The sequence below is a fragment of the Equus quagga genome, chromosome 19 (genome assembly GCF_021613505.1).
Source record: "Equus quagga isolate Etosha38 chromosome 19, UCLA_HA_Equagga_1.0, whole genome shotgun sequence".
Lineage (NCBI taxonomy): Eukaryota > Metazoa > Chordata > Mammalia > Perissodactyla > Equidae > Equus > Equus quagga.
In genome coordinates, this window is record NC_060285.1 from 27,283,217 (window position 1) to 27,295,045 (window position 11,829).

Below are 11,829 nucleotides of genomic sequence, written 5' to 3' on the forward strand. Positions count from 1 at the left end.
ATTTTGTGTGACCATAGATAAGTTTTTCTATTTTCTACAACAGTTATTTCAAAATTTCACATTCTTCTTAAGCTCTCAACCCCAACATTACACTAAGGAAGGGGAAGGAAGATATGAACAAATGGGGGAGTTTTTACCATGTCTTAATAGTAGATAAATTTATAGATAAATGGCTAAAATTACACATAAAGGCCTTAAAATGAGTTATCAATTTCAAATAACCAGTTAAAATTTTAAGAAAGAAAGAAACACACGATCTAGATAATTTCTGATTTAAAAGCTGAATTTTATAGAAGTACACGTTTATTGGTTTTTGCTAATTTCATCACTCATAATTTTAGTGTTCACTGTTCAGAAACAGGCATTAAAAATTCCCCTAGTTTTCGTTCAGGATGAATACGGAAGACCTTTCCTCTCCCATCTACTCAGTTACGGACTCCCTCCGAGAATCTAAAATATGCAAGTGGTTTTTTTTTAATGCTTTTTGATGGGTTTGTTAACAGTGCTTTAAGGACCTTGGCACAACAGCAATCTCAATAAAGTGTTCCTAAGCTGGATCCTCTCTTCATTCAGAGTTCTAAGATATTATTCCTAAGACACAGAATTCATTAAGACAGGCAGAAAGTTACATTATTCAAATCACTAAAGGCTTATTTTTATTTTTTGAGCTAGTGCTAAAGAAAGTCCAGGCAATGAAGTGTTACATCATCCATCAAATCAGAAACCAAGAGAAAATGGAGAAGCTTAGCTTCTATGAGTCTACTAATTACAGTGCTGGGTAGTCAAAGGAATCTTTCAAAAAACAGAGGTGGAAAGTTCTTATCTTTCCAGAAAACTTAAGATGTTTTTAAAAATAAAGAGGAGCATATATGCCCCCCTTAGTCCCGTTGTTCATATAGTATCCCTAACCCACACCGGTACCTTCTCCGAGAGCTTGACATACCCATTCTAAAATGCATCGTTCAAAAACTGACTACTGTATACTCACAATGAAATAAATTCCTGAGGGGCAAGGGACTCTGTTTTACTCTTCCTTTGAGTGAGTTGATACCACTATGTCATGTACAAAATAAGCAGTTAATAAACATTTGTTAGTAAATTCATATTTCAAAGTCACAAGAACATTTCAGAGCATATAGATTTCTTGCCACATCAAAGATAGGCAAAAAGGCTTACCATGTAATAGATAATTCATTTATCTTAATTTATCTTCATTTACTTCATTTCTACTTCATTTGTCTTAATAAGATTCTATACTTCTTCGGTTGCCAGTCCCGAAAGAAAAAAGAAAAGAAAAATGACTTTATGGCTTAAATTAATTTACCTCTTTCATGAAGCACTTCTTCATGATTATGAAGGACTGAAAATAGCCCTTCTTTAACTTTTCTGCTATTTACTGTCCTGCCAAACATTTGACATTTACTGTTCATGTTGTTAATTGTCTTTCTGTATACCACTGAGATTAAGAAAACAGGCTCTGACGCCAGACTGAGTAGAGCCCAAAAGTTGGGATTTTACTCTTGGCTCTGCCACTTGATAGCTTTGGTTATATTGTAAGTGGTCACTCTTAGATTCTCATCTGTACAATGGGTATGTGGATTAAATGAGTTAATGCATGTAGAGCACTTAAATCAGTCTTTGGCAGTTAATTTTTATTATTACTTCAACCTTTGTTGATTCTTTGCATATCTGGGAACAATGCTTGATAATCGCATAGAGTACCGTATAGAATTTATGGAGTAGTTGTGAGGGGAGGAAAAGAAACACAGACTACAATATAACCTGATGTGTTTAGTGGGGCAGAAGAATTGGAAGATGGTACACAAGGAAATCAAGGAATTCGGTCTAACGATTTTTCTTCTTGGAGGCACAGTTTGTTAGTAGTTTTCTTTTCTTTTTTTTTCTTTTGAGGATGCTTAGCCCTGAGCTAACATCTGCTGCTAATCCTCCTCTTTTTGCTGAGGAAGACTGGCCCTGAGCTAACATCCGTGCCCATCTTCCTCTACTTTATATGTGGGACACCTGCCACAGCATGACTTGCTAGGCAGTGCCGTGTCCACACCCGGGATCCGAACCAGTGAACCCCGGGCTGCCAAAGTGGAATGTGCGCACTTAACCGCTGCGCCACCGGGCTGGCCCCTTATTAGTAGTTTTCATCCCTTGTCCCTGATTGGAATAATCTTAAATGCTGTTCCTGGGGTGGAAGTTACCAGCTAACACAGCAGGTATAGTAATTGTCATCAGCTCAGTGTGGTACCTAAGCATGCACGCCTCGTTGAACAAGCATTTATTTAGCACTTCACCACCACCATTTGCTAGCTGGAGTTCCCATCTTCAAATAGTTTAGGGTCTGACAAGTCAACCAACAGTCATGTGCTCGTTATAGTAAGAGGAGTGGTGGTAATGCACAGGAAATGGGGAGTACAGGGGAGATACTTCCAGGCTGACTCAGAACTGAGAAACAAAGTGGTCGGATATACTTATACTTAGCCTTTTAGAAGTTTCTTTCTGTCTCCCAAGTCTTTCCTTTTCACTGAACCTCACAGAAGTGTTGATCTGATCTTGGGTTGAGGGGAAAAATTAGAATGTAGAGATTGCTAGCCCACGTCGTCCCACCCCATCTCTTGGCTATTACTCCAAGTGGGAATAGAGAGTACTTTCCTAACTGTTGCTCAGTCGACTGGAAATAAAGCTTTTCAGCAAAGGGAGACCTTGGTCTAAACTCTTTTAAGATTTAGTCCTTGGTACCCAGAGCCTTTGAAATAGCTACCTCCGTTTTTCCTTCTCTGAAGCTGCCACCTAAGAAACCATGAGGTTTAAGTGTGTGGGAGTAAAGGGAGAAGAAGAGCAAGGAGGAGGATGTGCCTTGAGAATCATTATTCTCATCTCACTTTAGGATAAGCAATCTAAAAAACTTCACGAATGAGGGTGAAATAGTTAACTTTTATGAGTATCAGTTTTTTTATTTGCAAAGGAAAAGGGATTGAGATAAGTAGGTGATGTTTTCCGTCCACTAGGGGGTAGTGTGGACTGTAAAATTTAAAATTATTCTTATTTCTTCATGCAGTTGGCTTGTTTGAATTAATTTTTGTCTATGCAATATTTTTTTGAAATTGCTACAAATCATCGTTTTCAAACACAATCTTGTGACTGTAACAAACAATACTGATATACATTCCTGTTAGTAGTGATTCAGATGTTCCGATAGTACATTTTGTATAGAATTTTTGAGGGGAAAATAGTGGTGCTTTAAAGTTTTTATGATGTCTTAATCACTATATGGAATAAGTTAAATTATTCCTAATCATCTGAAAGTAACATCCTTATAACATGATTATCTTGTGTTTCACTGTCCTCTATGGTAGTTACTAGCCCCATGTGGCTATTGAGCGGTTGAAATGTGGCTAGTTTGAGTTGATATGTGCTGTAAATATATATAAGTCACACATTGGATTTTGAAGACTTAGTATTAAAAAAGATTCTAAAATATATCATTGATTTTATGTTGATTACATGTTGAAATAATACTATTTTGAATATATTGGGTTAAATAAAATAGTAAAATTAATTTTACCTGTTCTTTTTAATGTGACTACAAAAAAATTTACAATTGCATATGTGGCTTACGTTATATTTCTGTTAGACAGTACTGCTGCAGAGAAAAGCATTCAACCATTTTTATCATGGCAGACCTCTAGCTGGACTATGATTTGTAAGGAGGTAGTACAGTGAAGAGATTGAGCACAACTTCGGTTTTGTTTCTAGTCCCAGCTAGAATACATACAATCTGTTCTACTGTAAGGAGATGTATGCATTCCTATTCTGTGTTAACAAACAAAATCGTGCAGCGAAAACCACAGGGCTCATGGATAAAATGTTAGGGATTTGACGCTCAGAAACATCATTGATAACATTTAAAATATGCCCACTTACAGGGGTGAACTTGTAGATGCCCTCAAGTAGTTGTGTATATAATGAAAAATTGACTTTTGCTTTATTAGTAATCCCCAAAAGGAGCCCCTGTTTGTTAATATTTTAGAATCACTTAAAGATGTAATGACAGGGGTTGGAGTAGGACACAGTAGGTGTCATTGAGGCATCTCTTATTCTTTTAAGACTTATTTTTGTGATGACAAAATTGATAGAGTTATTGAGTATAGTCAGCTCTTGGGTGAAATGAGCTAAAAGATCTACAGTTGGCATTATTAGTCATAGATTGCATTTTTGTGTTTCAGAGAATATTCTTTTTCTTTTTTTTTTTTTTTTTTTGAGGAAGATTAGCCCTGAGCTAACATCCGTGCCCATCTTCCTCCACTTTCTATGTGGGATGCCTACCACAGCAGGGCTTGCCAAGCAGTGCCTTGTCCGCACGTGAGATCTGAACCGGGGAACCGCGGGCCGCCAAAGCGGAATGTGCGAACTTAACCGCTGCACCACCGGGCTGGCCCCCAGAGAATATTCTTAATGGGGAAAAACCTAATTGCTGTAGATATGATGTGTTGGGAGTATATGTAGATAGTTAACTAACTGACCAACTTTTCTCACATGCAAATTGCCAGTATTTTTCTAAGAATACTGTTTAATTTCTTTAAAATTTTACTATACACAGTTCAATCATTGCTTCACAAAATGTATAATAAGACTTTACATTGCTTCATAGTGAGCACAACTTATTGTTGAACTTAAAAATAGGAAAAGTCTTGGGGCCGGCCCCATGGCCGAGTGGTTAAGTTCATGTGCTCCGCTGCGGTGGCCCAGGGTTTTGCTGGTTCGGATCCTGGGCGCAGACATGGCACCGCTCATCAGGCCACCCTGAGGCGGCAGTCCCACATGCCACAACTAGGACTCACAACTAAAATATACAACTATGAACTGGGGGGATTTGGGGAGAAAAAGCAGGAAAAAAAACAGAAAGATTGGCAATAGTTGTTAGCGCAAGTGCCAGTCTTTAGAAAAGAAAAAAAACTGGAACAGTCCTAATTAATGGAGTTTAGTTGACAGAATGTCAAGTGTTGTAGTTTACTATGGTATAATTCTGGGATTTGCTCTTTGAGTCCCAAGAGGTCTTTTGATAATCAGATTAATTTAATGTGTTATTTAGTTCCTTTAAAAAAGTATTTGTAGCGTGAACTGTTGTACACATTCTGTAAGGTGAGATAATTTCCTTGAGAATGTCTTGTTGCCGCTTAAGTCCACACTCTACTTTTAAGTACTTCTTTTTAGTAACTAATTTCCTAAACGTAGTTTACAGTACTTTCTGTTCAGCATGGCCTAAGCTCAGTTCTACCTGCGATTCAGTCCTAGGATCGCTTTTAAACAAGTAGGATCACAAAATGCAACTAAAGCTTATTCTGTTTTCTTTAAAAATACTTATTTAATCAATCTTGAGATTTGTTATTGTGCTTTGTTGTTACCCTACATTGTTTTCTGAGTTGGTTATATATGACTGTGGCTTTCTTGTGTGATCTCATTTGTCAAGTCCTTTTAGAATGTTATCTCATGTGATCTTCATAGCAACTCTGCATGAGAGGTAATGTTAACTATATAGATGAGGAAGCTGGGACTCAGAGCAATGTAAATTACTAGCTCAAAAGTATAGTTAAGTGAGCAGTGCGGTAAGAATTTGGACCTCTTATTTAGGCTTGAAGAAATCACACTGTCCTTCTACCAAAGAATAGTATAAAACTAGAAGGTGTTTAACAGTGAACCATGTGTGAGTAGTAGCAGGAAGGATTTTATTTCCTACCCAGTTTTTGCCTTTTTAGGGAAAAAAATTGACACAAAACTCTGTGGATGAGACTTGTTCCACTTGGTTTGGATTTTTTTTTTTTTCCTCTCATAATTTATGCTGTGGGTTGTTTGGGAAATCAGTGCCATGTAGTCAGATAATTAGGCATCTGTTCATTGTATCATTACAACTGAACAAAATTTGTTAGAACTTGAGAGCATATAAAAACTTTTTCAAGAAGGTTTCCACACCCAAACGCTTATTTTAGAATGTCTTCCAATTAAATCTTAGAATTGACCAGGCCACGTGATATGTTTAATATGTACATTCTTTAGAAAGACTGTCTGGTCCTGAGGGTGAGCTGAAGATGAGGATGAGAATGCTCTCTCTCTCTCACAGTGTGTACTGAGAGTGATTTTGAAGCTATTTTGGGATATGATCTTGGAGGCCCTTCTGGTCGCTTTTTATAGCTTTGAATAGAGCTGCTACTATTTTGTGTAACCAGGGAGAGGTGTTTGGGGGGCTCTTGGACCCCAGCTTTCTCTTTTTTCCAGTCTCCCTCTTAATGACTTTCTAAAAATATGAAGACCTAGGGCAAAACAAAAGGGGGATAAAGGTGAGGAAAGGTCAGAATTCAAGAATTTTGCCATCCAATTCTTTTCTCATTCCTTTACAACTACTTTTCAGTCTTAATATCTTTACTTTTTTCATAAAAATGAAGAGCAGCCTCTTCGTTCTAGTTGCCTGTTGGAGGACTTCTCAGGATGGGAGACTTCATTGTTGCCTCTTGAGACGTTTAATGCTCTGAAAATGGTTTCCTTTGAACCTGAAGAACGTTTTGCTGAAAGTCCCTTAGAGCATTTCAGTTTCTCATTTGCCCTTGCTTTGTCACAATTAAAACAAAACCAAAAAAACTAGTCTTGATTTAAAGTCTTATAGGCATTACTTTAAATGGCTTAAAATGATTTAACACATTTGGGGGAAGGATTTGATTTAGTGTCTGTATCTTATGACTCTTTCAGTGTCTGTGCTGACAGAGAAATCCTTTTTTAGTAGAGGCACTGTAGGCTGTAGAATGAAATGGTGTGAGGTGTATACTTTTTCTTAAGTGAAGGCAGCATAAATATAATACTCTCATTCTTTGTTTTTCATACATAAAATCTTAGATATAGCAGTATTCTGAACATTTTTGACCATACATGTCTATTCAAAATGTTGAAAATGTATTATTATAAAATTACACATACTATTGTCAGTTTGTATATTGAATATTAACATTTTTCTCGCTAAAAAGAAATTATTTGTAAATAGAAGTTAGATTATTTCTTCCCACACCTGAATGGATCCTTCTGTTTTCTTCCTCTGATGTGCACATCCTGCTTTGAATAACACTGCTTTAATGGTAAAGATGAAATTCTCATAGTTTATTCTTTGTAACATCAAATAGAGTCATAATTCCTCAAGTGTTAATTGACCATCTATCGTGCCAGACACTGTTCCAGGTGCTGAGGATATAGTAGTAAATGAAACATACTCAAATCTCTCCTTTTATGGGCTTCCATTCTGAACAAAATAAGTGAAACCTGTAATATGTTAGTACTGCTGTGGAGGTACAGTAGGGGAGCACAGATAGGGAGGGCATGGGAGAGGGTGGAATGGGGTTTGCAGTTTCAATTATGGAGGCTTCACTGAGAAAACACATTTGAATGACGATCTTAGGAGCTGAGGGACCAGCCATAAAGAAGTTTGGGAGAAGAAGAGCAAGTGCACAGCCCCTGAGAGAGGAGCGTGCCTGGCAGGTTAAAGAACTACAAAGAAGCTAGTCTGGCTGGAGCAAGCATAGCTGAAGATGAGGAAGAGGTAGGCGGAGTGAGGGGATCATATAAAGCCTCTTTCTGGGGAGACGTTATAAAGACTTTGACTTTTAAAAGGTCAGTGGAAAATAGCTCCAGGAGGGAGAGGAAAGCAAGGTCAGAAGATGGGAGAACAAGTTAGGGGGCTATTGCAGTGTGCCAAGTGAGAGCTAAGGAAGGCTTGGATGAGAAGTGTAGCAGTGGGGTGGTGAGAAGCAGACGCAGTCCAGTCGTGGGTAGATTTCGAGTTCAAGCCAACAAAATTTGCTCATCAGGTTAAATGTGTCAGGTAAGAAGGAAAAGATGGTGAACTGGAAGGATGGATTTATGGTTAACTCACATGAGGAAGGCTTTGGGGGAAGAGCAGGTTGAGGGTAGGGAAGGTCCTGCTAAGTTTGGGGTGCTTATTAGACGTTCAAGAGGAGCTGTTGAACAAGCAGTTATAGACAGGGGAGAGATCTGTGCTAGATATGAATCTGGGGAGGCTTCAGCATATACAGAGTATAGTTAGTATTTAAATTCAGTGGACTAGATGAGATCACTCTGCAAGTATGCAGACAGAAAGAAGTCCTAGGACAGAGCCCTGGCAGACTTCAGTGTTGGGGAGATAGGGATGAAGCCTTGCAAAGAGGAGGGCAGACCAGCGGGGTAGGATGTTGCATTTAGATCAAGTAAGATGAAGATTAAGCATTGGCCATTTGATTTAACTGTGTAGGAACCACTGGTGACATCAACAAGCAGGTTAGTAGCTAGAGCCTGATTGGAGAGTTGTGTTCAAGATAGGAGGGGAGGAGAGAAATTGGAGACAAGCATGTACAGATAACTTTCATAGAGGAGCAAAGCAATGGGGCAGTAGCTGGCAGGAAAGAGTCGGGTCAAGGTCATTTTCTTCTCTTATTGGGAGAAATTATAGCAAGTGTATACAGTTTGGGGAAAGATCCAATAAAGACGGGAAAACTGATGATTCAGGAGAGAGAGAGATGCTAGAGCAATGTCCTTGAGTAGGTGAGGAGGAGATAAGGCCTAGCGCTCAAAAGGAGAGGTCGGCATTAGCCTAGAGTGACAGTCATTCCTTCATAGTGATGGAACATGTGGGCGCACAGATGCAGATAGGTGTACAAATGCTACATTGGGAACTTAAGGAAGTTTCTGTTTTCTCATGAAATAGAAAGCAGAGTCATCAGCCAAAAGTGAGGATGAGAATGGAGATGTTAGAGGTTTGAAGAGAGAGGAGGAAGAATGTTACAGTTATTTAGGAGAGAGGGAAAAAGATGGAAGAGATAACTGATGATATGATTGTTGAAGGGCAGTAAGGGTCTCTTTGAAGTTTATTGTCAATTTTAGAGATTAAACAGCATGCCTGTATGTATTTCTATAGCCCTGTTTAGGTGCCTAGACACTCGTCCTTCCTTCTGTTATATTTTTCAGAGGGGAGATTTTTAGTGGCTTTGAAAACTAACTTTACTTTTTTAAACAGCTGAGTTTTGGTAGAGTTTAAACAGGGCAAGTTGCCTTACCTACGTAGTAATCCTCGTGCTTTTGTTTTCGTTTCCTTGAGTATAAAATCAGTTTCGTTAACCTAATTTTATTATCAACATATTTGTAGACATTTGTCACTGTAATGTTTATGATGGGTCATCAGTATTTACTTGCAGTTTCATTCAGTTGATTGTGATTATTTAAGGGGTCTTTTCTCTGAACTTTGCGTTTTATAAACTATTAAATAAAAACCCATTGGGGGATTAGAAAGTTCTTTTATGTCCAATTCCGAGATGAACTTTCTAATTTTTATTTTAGTGTTTAGCAAAATGACATTTGTCTGACAAATGCATTATGTTTTTCTGTTGTAGGAAACCCAGCGTTTGCTGGCAGAACCAGTTCCCGGCATTAAAGCAGAACCAGATGAGAGCAACGCCCGTTATTTTCATGTGGTCATTGCTGGCCCCCAGGATTCCCCCTTTGAGGGAGGGACTTTTAAACTTGAACTATTCCTTCCAGAAGAATACCCGATGGCAGCCCCTAAAGTACGTTTCATGACCAAAATTTATCATCCTAATGTAGACAAGTTGGGAAGAATATGTTTAGATATTTTGAAAGGTAAGTGTTATCTTAATCATTATATGCTATTGAGATTTCTCCTTTTTCTCTTAAGCATTCCATGTTGAGAATCTTAACATTGTAATCTTGCCTTGTATAAAGACCACAGAGGTCTGTGGGAGGGAGATGCAGCAGTTCTGGCACTGTTTCTTCATGCTTGATCGTTCTGGGCCTGTTGCCTTCGTAGATAAGTGGTCCCCAGCACTGCAGATCCGCACGGTTCTGCTATCGATCCAGGCTTTGTTAAGTGCTCCCAATCCAGATGACCCGTTAGCAAATGATGTAGCGGAGCAGTGGAAGACCAATGAAGCCCAAGCCATAGAAACAGGTATTTAATATTTAATATTCCTTCTCCCTTACAGCGCTCCCACTTTTTAAAACATTTGTATTACCTTTAAAAAAATTTTTAGGGTCTTAACAAGAAAAATTAAAAAATATTAAAAAGAATAAATCAGATCCTGCTTATAAAGTATGTACATACCTCTTAACAAAACATATTCAAGCTTCATCTTACGGCCTGCTACCTGACCCCCAAATTTAAAGACAATTATAGAGCTCCTGTAATTGGGAGATCTTGAACTCTTGTTTAACTACATCTGATTTAACAAATACTGAGTGTCTGTTATTCATCTAGCAGTATGTAATGATAATGGGAAACTTTTGAACTCTTTTAGGCTGTTTTTGCAGTTTGATTAAATTTAACTGTGTATCAGTGTATGGCTAGGGAGTTTGAAATCAATAAACTTCTTCCTGCTACAGATTTTAACACAATTAGTAGGGAGCATTATATATCTAGAAATGAAGCAGACAAAAAAGACAGCTCTTGATCTTGTTGGATTTTATAGAACTTCTGAATTCCATTGTAGTGTTTTGGTAATTAGACATGGTATAGACAGACAGTCTTTCTGCCCTGATACAGACTATGGAAAATGGCATTAAGAGATTACAGCATGACATTTCAATAATTAACTTAATAGTGTTTGTTTACTTTTTTATGGAGTTTGGAAAGTAACATATTCAACTAAGTAAAATAATGATTCCTGTTTGTTTTTGTCTACAGCTAGAGCATGGACTAGGCTATATGCCATGAATAATATTTAAATCGATCTGATCATCAAGTGTGCATCACTTCTCCTGTTCTGCCAAGACTTCTTCCTTTTTTGTTTGCATTTAATGGACACAGTCTTAGAAACATTACAGAATAAAAGCCCAGACATCTTCAGTCCTTTGGTGATTAAATGCACATTAGCAAATCTATGTCTTGTCCTGATTCACTGTTGCAAAGCATGAGCAGAGGCTAGAAGTATCATCTGGATTGTTGCGAAACGTTTAAAAGCAGTGGCCCATCTCTGCTTTTATTCATTTTCCCCATGATGGTTTAAGTATAAAGCACTGTGAATGACGTAGTTGTCAGGGTTAGCTGCAGGGGTGTGGGTGGTTTTCTTTATTTTATTATTATTTTTTTTGAGGGGGGGAGGTAGTTTTATTTTAATTTAATGGGCTCCTTTCCCCCTTTTTATGGTGATCTAATTGCATTGGTTAAAAGCAGCTAACCAGTTCTTTAGAGTATGCTCTCTAGCCAAGTCTAACTTTATTTAGACGCTGTAGATGGACAAGCTTGATTGTTTGAACCAAAATGGGAACATTAAACAAACATCACAGCCCTCACTAATAATATTGTGACTTTGCTGTCAAGTGTAGAATCCTCCCTTCAAGAAAAAGCTTGTGACCATTTTGTATGGCTTGTCTGGAAACTTCTGTAAATCTTATGTTTTAGTAAAATATTTTTTGTTATTCTACTTTGCCTTTGTACAGTTTATTTTACTGTGTTTATTTCATTTTCCCAATGTGACAATCGTATTTAAAAATTAATACCGATGGAACATTGTGTTTTGGTCTTCACCATCTGACAAATTGAATGGCAAGAGGTGGATTTTGCCAGTTTCTTTTCACTGATGCAAATTTGTGTGAAGATATCACTGAATGGAGTATTTATAAGCTGGCCCTGAGCATGCATAAAGCATCAGTGTCTGACATTTTTTTACCTCCTAGAAATTTGAAATAAATGTGTTTGTGTTGTCTGATTAGACTGTCATTGATGTCTTGCCACAATATTTGAAAATTACTGTACAGGAGAGTCACAGCAAAGCA

General features: G+C 37.8%; 1 protein-coding gene across 1 annotated transcript in view; it reads left to right on the top strand.

Annotated features, from left to right (window-relative positions):
• The window catches only part of UBE2N (ubiquitin conjugating enzyme E2 N), a 34,049-nt gene extending 22,572 nt beyond the window's left edge, over positions 1-11,477 (top strand). Inside the window, exons 2-4 of the mRNA XM_046646806.1 lie at positions 9,432-9,678; positions 9,866-10,006; positions 10,739-11,477. Coding sequence (XP_046502762.1) covers positions 9,432-9,678; positions 9,866-10,006; positions 10,739-10,779 — 429 coding nt within the window. The 3' untranslated portion in view covers positions 10,780-11,477. The remainder of the gene's footprint in view (positions 1-9,431; positions 9,679-9,865; positions 10,007-10,738) is intronic.
• The last annotated feature ends 352 nt before the right edge of the window (positions 11,478-11,829 follow it).